General features: G+C 46.7%; 1 protein-coding gene across 5 annotated transcripts in view; it reads left to right on the forward strand.

Annotated features, from left to right (window-relative positions):
- The first annotated feature begins 509 nt into the window (after nucleotides 1-509).
- Nucleotides 510-17,747, forward strand: part of LOC147623614 (uncharacterized) — a 104,608-nt gene continuing 87,370 nt past the window's right edge. Inside the window, exons 1-2 of one of the 5 annotated variants that reach the window (XM_086820191.1) lie at nucleotides 510-1,137; nucleotides 2,266-2,346. In XM_086820191.1, the coding sequence (XP_086676317.1) occupies nucleotides 697-1,137; nucleotides 2,266-2,346 (522 nt within the window). In that variant the 5' untranslated portion in view covers nucleotides 510-696. The remainder of the gene's footprint in view (nucleotides 1,138-2,265; nucleotides 2,347-17,747) is intronic. The other 4 variants (XM_086820193.1, XM_086820190.1, XM_086820189.1 and 1 more) reach the window with 4 other exon arrangements.

The raw sequence follows: 17,747 nt of genomic DNA on the forward strand, positions 1-17,747 counted from the left end.
GGAGCAGTGAGATTAAAGCTCCCATGGAGATGCATTTTGTAGCGACAATCGCTGCTAGAGTACCACGCTACAGCGGCCAACCTAGTAGTCTTTAGCTTTGCGTAACTTGTAAGTTGTGACACCCATAGTGCCACTAACTTGCAAGTTGCTAAGCTTGGGAATTTATAAAATTTTCATAATAAAAGGCTAAAGTTTAAAGCCATGGCCTTGTCTCTAGAACGCGTTTGCAACCTGCACTGTTACCTGTAGGCTGTAGATGATAATTTTAAATATTATAATAAATGTATTAAATGTTATAATTTATAAAATTGTGAATCACAGTCTACATGTACAAAATATAGCAAAATGTACATTATATATATATACATGTATGTATGTATGTATGTGTGTGTGTATATATATATATATGTATAACTATTTGACGCATACTAAACGTACTACAAGTCAAATAGAAAGGTTGCTTGAAAAAGCACCCTCCATAAACTTGCAAAAATCTTCACTCCTCCACCACCCACATAGACAACACCCAAATCCCCATAGAAGAGACCCTTTAACTTTCTTCCTTCTCATGAATCACTTGCAACGCATTTAGGGCCCATAGGACTTTTAGGGTGGACATTGGACAATCCCGTAGACGTGGAACCTCGACTGTCTTCAAGTTTGATGCGCTGATGTGGAGCAGCGATTGAAGCTACCATGGAGGTGCATTCTGCAGTGCTTCCATGTTCTGATCGGTGCGTGCATGCGCTGATTCTGCAAAGAAACTGCAAGGGCAAGGGTTCAGTAACCTTTTGGGAGGGCATCTCTAGGGTTTCATCGTCAGAATCATACAAGTTTGGAGGTTTTTGGCTGCAAAGAAGGTGCCATTTTCCCTTGCACAGAGCCCGTTCTGGCTCCACAAGGCATCATTCTGTTGAACCCTCGGAAGGTCCATCATCTTTGAAGAAAAATCATAAAGCAGGAAGCAGAAATCAGAAATCTGGAGAAAACGGTACCCTTTCATCATCATCATCATATGAAGAGTTTTCTGAAATTTCTGATGAAGAGTTTGCTGAGACCAAACGGCTCGTGGAAACTGCTATGCTTGCTGCTGCTGCTGGCCTTGCCTACTTTCTCAGCAATTCATTCCGAATTGAGGTTAGTAGCATAAGCCTGTTCATATGTTTTCTACCAACTTAATTACCTCTTGAATCTGAAAATTTTCCTCATGAGGTTATCTGAAGTTCCGATGGTGTTAACACTATATAATTAAATCCTTAATTCACCTGCAGTTTGCCATATTAGGTTATCTGCCAGACTGAAATGATTTATTTAAACCCAATGCAATCCATCATCAAGCAACACTTTTCCTCAGCTACATCATCTCAGGCTGAGATTATTGACCCCCAACAAAGGAAAAAACAAAAAACAAAAAATGGGGGTTAAACCTCAACACAACCTTGTTTATTGCTATACCCTCATCATTTGTTTTATTGAGATCTTGACTCACTCTAGTTTGTAAGGCCCCCTTTATGAGAAGCAGCCATGTTTCAACAGTTGGGCGCTCGGCATCTGGGTTTCTCACTAGAGGGGGTCATGTGTAACCAGGATGGTCATGATGGCTTTGTGAAGGTTAGCCTGCGTTATTAGACAGGTGTTTCCCACGTAGGACATGTTGTGAAGATTTGTCTACTACGGCACCTACTGTTGGGTGGAGTGGGAATGTTATAGCATGTCTGCTGCTACACATAATTGAGTAGATGATTTGAACATTTGTGAGTGTCTCTCTGATGCAGTCAAGGTTACACTTTGATTTTTATTAAGTTTGAGAAATAACATGAACTTTTCAATCATATATCCTATGTGGAATATTGGTGTTACTAGCTAATTGTATGGGTCAACTCTGCATTTTGAAGGTTGGCCAACAATTGACTGGGCCAATCGGGAATCTGTGTAAAGACCTAGTATCCCCTCATTCTTTGATCAAGTAATTTAGAGATTTCCTCTTTTGTGAAGTAATGTCTAACCCTCCATCATATCTTCTATACGTGAGATCGAGTTCCAGCAGTATGCTACATGGCATTTTGTACTTTGTTACATCCAAACAATGGTTCTTATGCAAAGGCGTGGCAAGAAGGGTTCTCAATGCAAACACGTGTTTGAAAGAGCTTAGCATGCCTTCAGGCTTCAAGTTGCATATTGTTTGCTCAAGCAATTTTGTCTAAGTTTTTACTATGGTTTTTGACTTCTACTTCTTTAACATCATATTCAATGGTTGTGCTGCAGAATTATTTCGGATGTTTCTTTCCTTTGCCATTAGTCATTTCGTCGTTGAGATGGGGGGTTGTTGCAGGCAGGAAGACAATGGTATGCTCCTTTCATCACCTGAGCAAGTTGGACCCTAAGACTCTAGTTTGAAGCCATAAAATTCATGAGTGCTGACTATAGCAAGTTAATGCTTGTAAATCTTTCAAGGTAGGCAACATGTTCTCATTGATAGCCAAAGAGCGGTAACATATCATGATGTCCCAAGAAAATCCTCCTTGGCTTTTTGTTTTGACAATGAAAAGAGACATAACATTCAAAATGAGTATTGTGGAAAATTAAGAAAATATTACCTTATAGATTAATTCCTTGATGACTTTTGTCTTCGATGGTCATCATGATCGTTGATGGGATCTTACATCATTCCTTGTACCTTGTATGTGTCCATATCAAGGTGGATATAGATGCTAGGTATGATATGTACTAAAAGTACATATCAAACTAAGGTACGCTTAATGCATTCACGTGTTTTAGTTAAACAACATATAAATTGTTTGTGGCTTCGTAGGCGAGTTGGTAAGCAATTGAATACTTGAGCGGGGGGTCTCAAGTTCAAATCCCACTCACCTCAGTTGATGGACACCAAGGTTCTTCGTTACCTAGGGACGAACCATGGCCTCTCTCCACTCCCGATGGATTGAGCTTGCAGAGAAGCAATCATGGTTGACTTATTAGCAAGATCTATACTTGAAAAAAAAACCCATGTAAATTTAAAATAGAAAACATTGAATGATTTTTCATTTAGGACCCTAATATGTGATTCAAGAAATTGGGGAGAATCAACCATTGGGAAAAATTGTGAATTGGGAGAATTAGGACAAATTGGAGAAAATAAAAAATTAGGGGACATCAGGGATTGGAAGAACTAGGAGATCTAGAGGAATTGAATAAATTAGGAGAAATTGAAAATTAGGGAAGCTTGGATTTTGGGGAACTAAGGAAGTTGGGAGAAGTTAAACAGATTAAGGAGTTAATCACTCCGGTTAACATGGCCTCGTGTATCCTACTTTTGTAAGGCGCTTCGTTATTGTCACGTGCATCCCGCACTTGGATGCCATGTAGACATATCTGTACAGAAGGTGTAGGACTTGGGATGGTGAACTGGTCCCATGTGAGCCCAGTCCGGGACAAGTCAGCCAGGGATCCATCTCAGTTGTTCGAGGTCAGGTGTGCATTGTCCTGCAGAGGAGTCTAAGGTCAGGTGTGCACTGTCATGCACATGAAACAGTGCCAGTCCGCGCTGGGAGTCTCCCTCTGGAATGATGTTAGTGATTCTGTGTATCTGGTATAGTATCGGATGCCAGATCACTAAGTAGTTAGTTAGGGTTTGTGTTTAGAACAAGGGGCCAGTCCATAGGGCTACCCGAAGTTTTTGTGTGGGCATGGGGATAGTATGGAACCACCCCCATGAGGGCCAGGAAGGCCTTGGCCGAACCCACCAGCCATGGAGGGGCTGTAGGACAGCCCCAAGGGCAGGCCAAGGGTAGCCGACTTATTATCCAGCCTAGAAAAGGTGCCCAAACTTGACTTAAAGCAGGCGCCTGATGTCCAGCCAGCCAAGAAGAGATGCGCAGACTTTATGGGATTTTTTCCAGCATTTAATGGGAATTTTCCAGCATTTAATGCTGAATTTACAGTTGTGGGACAAAATATTGCTGGCCACCTGGATTTACAGCTGGCCGACTGCTCTAGATGGAGTAGTATAAATAGGAGAGCCCATAATCCCATTTGTTCATCTCATTTCTCACCAAGAGCTCAAGCATAAAGAGGCTAGACAAGCCAAGAAGGTGCTAAGCAAAGGGGTGAAGGACTGCAGGTCAAGGGCATGGAATTTCCAGCCAAGAAAGGTCAAGGATTTTTGTATTTTCTTTCAGATTTACATCATTCTAATAAAGCAAATACACCATCCGTGGTGGGGGCCCTACAGAGGGTATTTGGGACCCAATACTGTGTCCTCTCTCTCTCTCTCTCTCTCTCTCCATTTTCTGCACATCTTCATTCAGTTTGTGCGTTAATTCCGTCGCAAAAAGAGTGCTGATTTCTGAGCATTGAAGTTATCGATTCTTCTCCGAAGCTTATGCATGTTACAGTTATCGTACCCTTTTGTAACGGAAGCTTATCTTTTGTAAGGCAGCGCTGAAGTATATACAACGGCCTTACTATGCGCTTAACGCCAAGTAGGGTAAGTTTTGGACGTCATGTATATACATGCTTAGGCTGGAAATAGAGTGCCATGGATTATTTTTAAGTCATTGCTGGCCAAGTCTAGACACTAGCTACTTGCATATAAGGCAATTTTGACACCAAGTGTCACGGGCTTGAAGGATCAGGACCTAGACTTCGGGCCGCGAGGTGACCCTTCCAATTGTCCCACCACATGTCTCGGCTCCATCGGCCGGTGATCATCGTGCATTTTGCCTTGCGGGGTCTCACCCTTCTCATGTCTCCTCCTTGGCCCGGCTCCATGGCCTTGGTAGGCTTGGGGCTTTCCATCCATGATGGTTCCATGATTCCCGCCGGCCCGGCCGCGTCTAGTCCTGTCGTGGCATGGCATGGCTTGCCGGCGTGTGGCTCCGCCGTTTCCACGGTTTCCTTCCATCAGTCCCGTTTTCGCATCAGTGATCTCGCAGGTAAAGTAGGGAGGGCATCCTCCGTGCCATGCATGCAGTCATAGTAGCGACCGGTTATGGGGCTGGGGTTGCTTATGCTAAGAAACTTGATGCGGCGGGAATGGGAGTGAAGTGTGAAGGAGAGGCGTAGCACGGACCCATACTAGGCACACTTAGAATGCACCCACGTACCGGTTTTTCTAAGTTTCGCTGGTTGGACTGTTTGGGGAGTGTTTAAAGGAAGAAAAGAAATGCTTAAGGTTTGGTTTTTGTTGATTTTTGTGCTTTTTTCCTTCTTAAAGCAATGCAATGCATAAACAAAGATCACAACTTTCCACACTTCAATCCACGAGTTTGAAGCTTCTAACTAGGGTTTTTGAAGTGCCTCTCATTCCTAATCACTTAGGCCAAGCAATCCCTCTTGGGCAAGGACACTGTGCAAATGATTAAGAAAACCATGGTTTTCACCCTTCCAAAACTTGCAAAACAACAAAATACAAACATCCAATATTGTTCATAGTGCAACCTCCTAATCACACTGAACAATATTGGGTGACCCCATCAGCTTGGAATAGATCGGATTCGAAGCTAAGCCCTAATGCTAGTCCCCGACAGTGGAACCAAATATGTTTAGTGGTTTACCTAACCTTGCCAAAATCATGTGTGGTTGGAAACATCGCCAAAGATCCGCAAATGCAACTCCTCAATGTGGATGAGCTAGCCCGTCGTCCGAATATTCACTTCGTTGTCACACCAAAGAGCTCCATAGCCATTGAGGTGTGGCGAAAGAGCCCTACCCCTAGTTCAGTTTCACAAGAGGCAGAAAAGAGAGGAGAACACATGCAAGAGAGTAGAGAGGAGAGAAAAGAGAGCTATTCGATTGCAAGGGGAATGATTATGTGTTGGTTAATGTCCGCGAGAGGTGCCTACACCAGGTGCAAAGCTTTAGAGTTTGGTCTCGGGAAAAGTAGGCATAAGTGCACAATCTGATTCACACCGTGAGCATAACTTCAAACCGCGGTGAGCATAGCTCCAACCCATTGTGAGTGTAGATCAAAATGGCCATGGGACAGTTCGTTCATGTGGTAATTGCACCTAATCTTATCTTGGGCAGTGAAGGTCTCGTACAACCCTCACCAACCCGCACCTTGGAAGATTTTTCATGCTAGAAAATGTGTCTTGGTCCTTATTTCTCATGCCACTTGTTGTCCTCGGCAATTAAGCTTGTTTTATGAATCTAGAAACCCTAGTCAAGTATATGCATACTAATCCCTAATCTCGAGGCTCCTTAACCTCGTTGGATTAGGTTCCTAAGCCATAGATTAGTGTCCAGGTACGTAACTTACTTCCCTTCTTCAAGAATTTACTCTTAAAATTAAATTAGGAAAGTGCTTACTCAAACTAGCTATTGACTCCGTAGTTGAGTCCTCCTTTGTCCTAGGTACATAACATACTTCCCTTCCTCAAGTATTTACTCTTAAATTAAATTAGGAAAGTGGTTACTTAAACTAGCTATGGACTCCCAACTTCCAAGTTGAGTCCTCTGTCCAATCTTTCCACTTAGTCTTATATTCAAGGATCAACTTGTTCTTGAGTTGCATTTCCCTAAAATCTATCACTCTCTCGGGTTCATGTGGAACATGAACATGTGAGGGCGTGGAACATAGGATAAGTCCTCAACCTTGATAAGTTCTTGGGGGATAACAAGGTTATGTTAGACATCATCTCCTTGTTGCTGGCTTCCTGTTTGGTGTCCTATTTTAGCCTTTAGGACTGACCATGTTAGCTAGAGGGGCTGGTCACCCCTCACACCATTTACCCATATTTATTCCCCATTTTATGGAGTCTTGGGCACTTTTCCCCTAGTCGTGAGCGGGTCGGCTGCCTACATGTGGGCATATATATAGCCGGTCCCTTCCTCACTCTTTTTCATTGCTTAGCATTGTTTGCTGCAGTCCCTCCCATACGAGGCCTTCTCCCCTCTTTCTTGGGACATGTATTCTTGGTTGATGATATTGAGAGCAGGTCTATAACTATGTTTTCCGTACGAAGGGGTGGTTGTTTGACACACTAGTCACCCCTGCTTTGATGTATGCTGCAGCAGTATGGGCACCTGGGCTCGCCACCTCCACATGGTCTTAGATAGAGAGGCCTCAGATTCTCATGCTCTCACGGATGATCCGCAGCAAACCCTCTTGTCCCACATGACATTGTCCGGTCAGAGTTTGCTGCACCTCCTATGCTAGTGGAGGCCCCCTTCCAAATGATCTGCTTCATACAGAGGATCAGAGATATGCCATCAGATCGACTCTCACATAGAGCTTTTGAGGCGTCCAGGCAGCTCGCAGAGAGTGGAGATAGGAGATCATGGTATTCACAGATGATACAGTGGCTCACTCAGCATGGTCTCGACATAGATCACCTGCCACCTTTCCAGTATGATATACATGCACCACACATCCAGCTCTCTCACAGTGAGAGGAACAGGGTCCTTCGGCAGGATTTATGGTAGCGATACACTCAAGAGACTTGGATTACACCCAGTCAACCTCTACTGCCAAAGACGCTATACTACAGAAGAGATCAGTTTATGCGTATCTCAGCAGATGGATTCATACAGAGACCTGGATACATGGATGTGTACATGCCTCATAGTGTCCGAGTGGCGATTGGCCAGCTCAGAGTGTCATCACACCAGCTTGAGATTGAGGCAGGTAGGGCAGCACGGATCTCAGAGTAGAGAGGATATGCAAACTATGCCAGGAGGAGGTTGAGAGTGAGGAACATTATGTATGCAGATGCAGAGCATATAGTGTCATTAGAGAGATATGCACCACCATCTTCAGTGGACATCCCTCACTCCGCCAGATCATGGAGTCCGCAGACCAGCGCAGATTTGGCCAGTTCTTGTTAGAGACACAGCGCCATAGAGAGACACTGATACGGACTCATACCACAGGGAGAGAGGTGGGCGACAGCTCCAACTCACTGATTTCTTCCAGAGATCTATCCCAGTGCCTACCCTGACACAGGAGGGGGTTACACTTCAGCGCGCTGCGGACCTCCGAGCCAGACGGAGACCGAGAGCACTAGGCTACGAGACTCCCAGACTACATCAGAGGGAGATCACAGAGATACGGGCTCGACATCAGCACCATATCCAGGAGCGGCTAGCTCACTTACACTCACACCCGGAGATCATGCTCCGAGGTATTTTTGCCTCGCCATTGCCTATGTATCACATATTACATCCCCATTATGGTACTGGTTGGAGCTAGACAGATCTGCATTGCATTCTTGTATACCCTACGCATATAGGTTGCATACTGAGCCTCTAGCAGTAGTGCTCCATCCATCACACCCGCCAAGACTGTGGGCTCGCCCACGGCTGTCATGGTTGGGAGGTGAGTCAGGCGTGCACCCCTTTGTTGTTTGTTTGCAGGATTCGAGTCTCGAACCAAGAACGATCACGAGGAGATCCGTGGGGATTCGACAGTGGTATTAGAGCATACCTCGTGAACGAGCAAGTCGGTAGGTAGAGAAGATGAGGTCGAAGAAAGGTATGTGTTAAAAAGCTTGCTGTTTTTTCTGTGCATACTGTTGTTTTCAGAATAGTATGTGTTTTTTCTTCATCAAAGAGACCCATGTTGATGGGGATGGTAGATGGTAGGGTCGTTTGCGTTGCAAAGAAGAGAAGAGACTTGTTTGTGCAGTCGCATGAACTGCAGGGAGAGAAAACAGAAAAAGCATGTTCGTTGCTTTTTGGCGCAAGAGAGAGAGAGAGCGAGAGAAGTGCTGGATTGCAGATTCACGTTGGCGAGTGGGCATGCTGACCGAGTGCTGCTGGACACGTGTGGTTGGCCGGGTGCTGCGGGTGGTTGAGGGCGCAAGTGCATGGGCGGCCAGGGCCAGTCGGCTGGCAGGCGCAGGCTGCACACAGGCGCATGGGCCTGCATAACCAGGCGGCCAGGCTTGCGTAGCCAGCCCAGGCAGCGCCTGTGCCAGGCGGCTAGGTTGCGTAGCCAGCCCAGGCAGCGCCTATGCCAGGCGGGCAGGCGCCCAGGGCCACGTTGTCGTGATACCCAGGCCCACGCAGGCGCAGGCTGCACACAGGCGCCGATAGCACTTCAGGCGCCGGCAACAGTTGGCGACAGCAGCATGGTCGATGGCAGCTTCAAACGTCGGCGGGTCTAATCCAGGAGGAGAAAAAAAAAAACAAGGAAAGCCCATGTTTTTTTTAGAGCTTTCGTTGTTTTTGGGAGTTTAATTAAAAAAAAAAAAAGGTTTAAAAGACCCCTCCTCCAAGGTTTCAAAGGTGTTTTTTTTATAAGAACCTAGAATATATATATATATATATATATAAACACAAAAGCAAAGCAAAAGCTAAGCCTAGCTTTTGGAGATTTTTAGCTTTTGGGGCTATCTTTATAAACCCCTTAAGTGGGCTTCTTGCCACACCTCTCTCAAGTTTTCAAGCTCTCAAGCTCTCAAGTTCTCTTGCACTTTCATTGTGCAAAGATCGAATTTTCTCTCCATGTACCCTCTTCACAATGTCGACCCAAGAATCGGAGTTGGAGCCCCTTGTGGAACGCGAAGGCTTGCCGGCTACGGAAGGTACCGATGCCGATCTTTTTGACGATTTTGTGTCAAAATCAGATTTCCAAGAGTTCAAAGTAGCTCTCGAAGCTTCTTCATTGGAACGTCAGGCACAAATCGCAGCCCAGATGCAAGCTTTGCAGAACTCCATCGCTCTCTTGACCACTACCCTCTCTACTTTCTCGGGTATGGATACCTTGGCCTCTGCTTTAGGCCCCAACATTACTCCGGAACCGTTCGGGGGCGAGTAAAAGCAGCGCACCAAGGAGATAGTGGACACGCGGCTACATAAGTGGCAAGTTCACTTTCAGTTTCATCCATATGATGATGGAAAGAAGATCCAGTTAGCAGCAGGTTTCCTTTCCGGCAAAGCTTTGCTTTGGTGGCAGGAACTCAACCCTAAGCCAATGACTTGGGCACAATTCGAAGACGTCTTCAAGAAAGAATTCCTCAAGAAAGAGGATGATTATGATGATGTTGCCTGGTTTTCAGCTTTGACCATGACCTCGCAGCACCTCACTTATGAGGTCTACCTCCAGAAGTTTCGTGACTTGCAGATGAAAGCTACAAAGATGGATCCCACTACTCTTTTGGGTTTTTTCGTAGCTGGTTTACCAGACTCATACCGTTTACAGGTTAAAAATAACAAATGTAAAACATTGGACGAGGCCATTCATTCAGCTCGTATCTATGATGATACGATGGTCTCTTCCAAGTCAAAACCCGTTACCGAGCAGGGGAACAAGCATAAAAGAAAGTTCTCCGCACCTATGGGTAACACGACAGAAGGAAAGTCGTCGGACCAACCTTCGAAGAATTCCAGTTCAACACCAGCGAAGAAGAAACGACTCCTTAGGGCTTTAAAGCTAAAGAAGGAAGGACGTTGTTTTATCTGCGAAGAAAAAGGACACATGCGTAACGAGTGCCCAAAGCAAAAGGGTACCAAGACAAACGCAAGACCCAAGCCAAAGGCAGCTAACCAGTTGTCTTTGACAGAAATTGAGTCTTGATACGACACTCAGCGACCATATCTATGAGGTACGCCTACCTGCCGGAAGGCAAGTTTGGGATCGCAAGGTGGAGATGCTTCCAATCCAGATTCAGGACTACAGAGATACTCTGGAATGCTATGTAATGCATCTAGAAAATGTAGACTTGTTATTAGGGATTGAGTGGTTTAAGACTCTTGAAGTCCAGATAGACTGGTCTAGTCATATTTTTTCTTTTCAGCATAAGGATACCAAGTATAGTATTTTAGGTGATTGTATTCATCCCTCTCAGGGACCTCTTGTAAATACAATTGATTTTGGAAATATAATGAATTCTTCTTTGTATACCGCTTTCCATTGTGTATTGATTCCACTTTCTTCTTTTCTCATCCCTTCCATGGATGTAGATGAATTAAGTGTGTTTGAAAGCAAAGAATTACAGAAGATACTTGCCATCAGGTTTACCGCTTGAACGGGCAGTAGATCATCGTATTGACTTGATCCCTGGTGCTCATCCTGTCAGTATTCCACCTTACAGGATGAGCCAAGCTGAGGAAGATGAGTTGGCTAAACAACTCGAAGATTATTTGAGGATGGGCCAGATCCGTCCAAGTAAATCACCTTGGGGTGCACGTGTGTTGCTTAGGAGAAAGAAGGACAACACTTGGAGAATGTGTATAGATTACAAGAGATTGAACAAGCTGACCTATCCTCTCCCTAGATCAGATGACCTGATTGACCGATTAGCAAGAGCGAAATATTTCACAAAGATAGATTTACGTACTGGCTATCACCAGATACGTATTCATGAAAGGCATGTCGAAAAAACCGCCTTTCGGACTAGGTATGGCCATTACGAGTTTCTCGTATTACCTTTTGGGTTAACCAATGCTCCAGCCACTTTCCAGCAAATGATGAACGATCTTTTTCGGGAACATTTGGGGAAATTAGTGGTGGTGTTCCTGGATGATATTTTGATATATAGTCGTACTCTTGAGAATCATGTCAGACACCTCACGATTGTCTTATCTATTTTAAGACAAAATCGACTATATGCTAAGTTAAGTAAATGTGAGTTCTTTATGACCGACATCATTTACTTGGGACACAAGATCACTAGAGATGGATTGAGCATTGACTATGCTCGTGGCTCGGTGGGGACAGCCAAGACTCGATGACTGAGCAGTCTACCATTCAGGCTGCAGGAGGCCAGTGGATGATTCGGAATGGTTTACTATTCCGTAATGACAAAATTTGTGTACCACAGATCCTGGACATTAGGTCCAAGATTCTTAAGGAGTGTCACGACGTCCCTTCTGTTGGACACCGTGGGGTACACAGGACACTATCGTTAGTGAAACACACTTTTTATTGGCCAAAGATGAAAGGGTATGTAGAAGATTATGTTCTCAAGTGTCAGATTTGTCAGGCAAATAAAGCTGAACGCTTTAGACAGGCTGAAACCGGCCTGACAGGCGGTGAAACAAACACTCGCACATAAAACACTTCAACGCCTTTGAGGACCTAGAAAAGGAAAACAAACAGGGGGAGCTAGAGTGCTCCTGCAAACAGTACACGGACACCGATTGGCCCCAACACGCAGTGGCGCCCCTTGCGGTATTTCTTTAATTGATTATTAGAGCTTTGATTACAATAAGGCTGGGAACTCAGCCGTCACAGTAGAACCCCTGAAGCCTGCAAAGAACCTGCATCATGGCTTCTTGTCCACTCGGCATCCACAAACAAGTCCAGCCATTTTTCACATCGAAAGACTCTCTCACATTGAGTCTGCATACAGAAGCTTTCTCCCCTGATCAGGGCTGCCACAACCATCCATAGCCTCTCACACTATGAACAGCATCACACCTTGACACATCTAGTGCATCTGCATCACAACACAGACTCCCAAACTGTCTCTCAAAAGAGAACTCGCATCACAGCACAGCATACCATACAGTCGACACACCTGTACCAACCCTCTCTACCTTCCAAGGATACTATCCATCTCTGTCATGGATTCCCTGTCCCCTGTCCAATCAGTAGCAAGGCTGTACCAAGCATGTGTCCATTCCTGTACCTTCTGCCTGCATGTGACCTATCTCCTGGAGAAACCCAAAAACATGTTTCCTCGAGAAACCTACGACCTGTTTCCACATGAAACCCTTAGGCCTGTTTCCCTTTGAAACTTCTGTCCTGTTTCCATACAGAACCATTCATAGCACCATTCAACAACAGTGCCAACAACAGCATACATCTAGTTACCTGTTCCCTCATGAAACATCTGGCAACATAGAGATGCCCATAACTGTAGGTCCCTCTGTTCCTTTCTAGCAGGAAGAAAACAATCTGCTCCATGAGCACGCAGCCATGCGAGCTTGCATCACTCCCATGCCAAGAAACATAACCAAGTAACCTGTACTTGCAGCCAGAAACCCAAGTACATAGCTGAATTTGCAGCCAAACTAAAACAGCCGATAAACAGTCCCGAACCAAAAGCAAAGAGAAGCTGAAAGTTCCAACAGTTGAATGCCATCGACATGATGTCTATGTTCATGGAAAACCAGCCCCTCCTTTCTGTAAAGACCTCCAAAAAGCGCACACATGGCCTAGCTTTCTATGCGCCGCCTGTACCCTGGTGATGCGCCGCCTGCAACAGTACTCAACCTGCAGCCACCTGTACGAAATAGTGTGCAGCTGCCACCTGAATTCAGCTGTCGTACAGCCTCCGTACTGGACTGTACCTGCTGTCCGTACAGGCCTGCAGTTACTGCCTGTGCCAGCCGCCAGCCCAAAACCTGCACAGTAGGCGCCAGAACCTGCAGCACCCATACCCTGGTCGCCTGTCTGTACTTTCAGCCGCCAGTAAACATGCAGCCGCCTGTTCCGTACAGTTCTCAACAGCCTGCTCTGTACGACTAGCAGTTCTATAGAGGTACTTTCCACGCAGGTGTGGTTCTCTTCTCCTCCACGCAGCCAACATGCACGCCTTTCCAAAAGCAAGAGAGAGAAGCAAGAGAGAGACGTGGGCCTCCAAAAGTGGAGTAGTCTCTAAAAATTGCCTTGGGGTCTCTCAAGGATTTAAAACCTTTATAACTTTAATTTTGCCCCACCAAAGGTTATAAAACCTTTTTAAATTAAAGTCTCTTTGCCCCCTTCACACTTGGGGTTGTCCACACATGGGCTTACTTTTTGACTCCAACCTGATGCCATTCACACTGTCCACCATGTCCCTGTGCACACCTGCATATTGTCCAGAGAAAAACACAGGGTCGTGACACAAGCTGGGTTGTTGCATCCTTTGCAAATCCCATGTAATAAATGGGAAAGTATTTCCATGGATTTTATTACCGGATTGCCAAGAACACATCAAGGCCACGATTCTATTTGGGTTGTGGTAGATCGCTTGACAAAAATGGCTCGATTTTTACCGACCCGGATGACTATTACAGCTACGCAATTAGCACGGCAGTTTATCGAGCAATTGTTTAGACTGTACGGGTTACCGCAGGATATAGTCAGTGATAGGGACTCTAAGTTTACGACGAGTGATTTTTGGAAACTTGTTTTTGAGAAGTTGGAAACAACTTTGAATTTGAGTTCCTCATATCATCCTCAATCTGATGGCCAGACTGAAAGAGTGAATCCGATTTTGGAGGATATGCGCTTCGAGCATATGTATCCAAGAGACAGAGTTCATGGGAGGATTATCTTCCTATGTTAGAATTTGCATATAACAGTACTAAGCATACGAGTACAGGTTTTAGTCCTTTCATGCTTATGTATGGTTTTCAACCTAGATCACTGTTACAGTAGGATTCTCAGGACTTCAGCATGATGCAGCACGTAATTTTTTGCAAGATATGAAGGAAATGTTACAAGTTGCAAAGGAATCTATTAGAAGTGCTCAAGACCGAGACAGGTTTTATTCTAATAGACATCGTTCACCCAGAGAGTTCTCTGAAGGAACGATGGTGTATTTGCGAGTTCCGAAAGATTCCAAGACTTTACGGACAGGTCGATCTTCGAAATTATCCCCTAGATACTGTGGACCATTTCGTGTTACACGACGGATTGGTTCAGGTGCATATGAATTAGATTTGCCTTCTCATGTCAAAGTTCATCCTGTATTTCATGTCAGTAGACTTAAGGAAGTACTGGGTGGAGCAGATCAGTTAGTTACTCCTCAAGAAATTATAGATGTCGAGGACATGACATTTGTTCCGCACGAACCTGAAAAGATTCTTGGATTTCGTGAACGAAGATTGCGTAATACGCTTATCACGGAATACAAGATCAAGTGGAAGGATCGTGTTGAGGAGGACGCTACATGGGAGACATTGACCACTCTTCAGAGAGATTACCTTGGCTTTTTAGTGAGCTTAGGAGTGAGCTCTTAGAGGAAGGGGAGTATGTCATGTGCACAGTGTGTATCTACCGTGTTCTACACGCACGCAAGACTAGTTTCGAGGCTTGGGGAAGCTTGGAACTAGGCAGGCTGATTGGCGAGCTGAGTTAGGAATATACTAACGGGCGGGCATCCAAGTATGGATGGGCGGGCGCCCAAGTGTGGACGCCCGATGACCGGCCAAGAGCCTATAAAAGGGTGGCCAAGGTTAGTTATTGGGATATAGAGAATCTCGCGAGTTTGTGAGAGCTCTATGGTCTTGGAGCCTGGATCTAGTGCAGACGTGCACCTGCTTTACGCAGCCGAGGCCGGCACAGTCTCGAGGCCCGCGAGGGCAGCTTTGTGGCGGTATGGGACGTCGCGAGGAGATTGGTCGGTACGTCATCCTAGTTAGCTCTTCTCGTGGCTCGGTGGGGACAGCCAAGACTGTGGGCTCGCCCACGGCTGTCATGGTTGGGAGGTGAGTCAGGCCTGCACCCCCTTGTTGTTTGTTTGTTCGTTTGTTTGCAGGATTCGAGTCTCGAACCAAGAACAATCACGAGGAGATCCGTGGGGATTTGACAAACTGTGAACCGGATATTAGGATCTAATTCACGAATGAATTGATCCATCTTGGCTTGCTTAGATAACCCTAACAGTTGTGCTAAAGTTTTTTTTTCCGAGAAAAGATCCTTTCATTAGTTATATAAAAAACGCCCATAGGGCTACAAAAGATCTCTCCTGCTCATAAGAGAGACAGAGCAGTGAATACAGCATGGCAGCCCGGGAGACTCTCCCTAGGTGCTGCAAAATACAAGCATCAGTACAAAGAACTGAGAGGCTAAATCATACAATAGGGGGGGGGAAGAGCCAAACAGGTGGCCTGTAGTGCCAACGGGGGGATCCCGTGTGTAAGGTGTAGAAAGGGCCACAGCGCCAAGTGGTGTGAAAGGCCTGGCGCTGTAAGATCGCCTCATTCGAGTCTCCCCGGATGCGGTCGTACTGTCCTCGCAGGGTGTGGATCAACTCCTGCCAAATCCCCCGTACAGTCTCTGCTGGTGGCTCCAATCTCCCCTCAAAGGCCGTAAAGCACCGGGCCCTCCAGGTGAACCAGATGGTGAGGCTGCTGAGGAGCTCCCATCGTAAATCCCTCTCCTGTGTCCAGCTGGCGGACGAGAAATCCGGTGCCGGAACCAGGCGAGGCTGGCCCCTAATAAATCTGATGGCCTGACTGCCCTGCTCCATCTCATAGCCCATAGCAGGCCCTGACGAAGTCGACCAAGCAGCGGCACCCCACGTAAACATACCCTCTGGAGAGAGGGGCCAGAATACGCAGCATCCGCAGCCAAATCTGCTGCGCCTGAGGGCAATCCCAAAGGCAATGTCTCTGTGTCTCCATAGGGTGGCCGCATCGGACGCAGGCCGCCGGAAGACCGCTGTAAACAAGCCAAGTGCCAACTGCTGAGCCCCTGTGGGCGACCAGCCACTGAAAAGTCGAGATCCTGCGGGCCTGTCGACTAGCCCAGAGCCGAGCCTAAAAATCCTCCAGGAACTCCTGTGACAGTCCCTGTAGTCGCCAATGCCCCGTTGCCGCTGGAGAGACCGTCCTCCTCGCCGTCAAAATATGCCGCCCCAGTCGAACAGTATACTGGAAAAAGGTGATCTCTGTGGCCTCAAGGGATGCATAAGGATCATGCCACTCGTACTCCCCGAGGTCCCACTGTAGCCGGGCCAAGGGGCGCGCTGCATATGCCCATATGCGCCAATCCGGGAGCACATCAGCAGGGTCGGGGTCAATATGCCACTTCCGAGAAGCGGCGGCCACTACCCGAATCCTCTGAAAGGTGCACTCTGCAACCAAAGGCGACTCCACCTCCACTCTCTGGAGTCTGCCCTCATCCTGAATCTCATAGTAGAGGCAACTGCCTTCCTCAGTGCAAGCTCTGACAGCAATCAGGATCTCCAACTGTGTAAAGGCTCCCATCCACCATGGGGCCACTGGCTCGAGAGGCGTGAACCACTCCTCTGTGAGTGCCTCTTGAATATCATCCCTCATAATCAACCCCCCTCTGAAGTGACTCAGCCTCTCCACCTGGATCTCCTCTGGTAGACTGCAGAAGGCCTGCGAGTCTCCAAAACTACGAGCTGGGCCTGCCGCTAAAGGCCCCCAGGCTAGCCGAGGCTGAGAACCCAGCATATGACCCTGCTCTGTGCGAACCGCTGGGCTCCAGATGAGCGGCTGTCTGGCCCGCTCCTCAACACAAGAAGGTCGCTGAGAGAGCCCCGGTCTCAGCAGCTCCCAAGCTCTCAGGATACTCAAAGCAAATCTGTCCTCCCATCCTCTACTGAGGCCTGTCCTCCTCATCTCTATAAGGATCCAGCGAATCTCTGGTGCCCAAGTGCCCCCTGCTGGGGGCGCCCGAGCCTGCAGCCGCTGCAAGAGGAGCTCTTTCCAAGGCTCAGCGCCTGGAAGCAACCCCCGAACGATAAGCTTCCCCAATAAAGCTCTACTCTGATCGACTGGATCTATAATGCCCAAACCTCCCTGAGCCAGCGGAAGTGTAATAACTGCCCATGCAACCTTTGCCCGAGCTGGCTGACCGTCCCGCCCAGACCACATAAAGTTCCTGATCAGCCTCTGTACCTGGCTGATGCAAGAGCTCGAGAAGATCCAGCAAGACGTAATGTACCAGATGGTCGCTAACAGCACCTGATTTGCCACCACCACCCTCCCAGCCAAGGATAGTCGAGCTGTACTCCAATACAAAAGCTTCTTCCGAATGCTCAAAAGAAGCGGGGCAATCTGCTGCTCAGGTGACAAATCTAGGCCAATCTGGCATCCCAAATACCGCACTGCTGTGCTTG

Source organism: Cibotium barometz, chromosome 26 (assembly GCF_041138505.1).
Source record: "Cibotium barometz isolate CiBa-2024 chromosome 26, ASM4113850v1, whole genome shotgun sequence".
NCBI classification, from domain to species: Eukaryota; Viridiplantae; Streptophyta; class Polypodiopsida; order Cyatheales; family Cibotiaceae; genus Cibotium; species Cibotium barometz.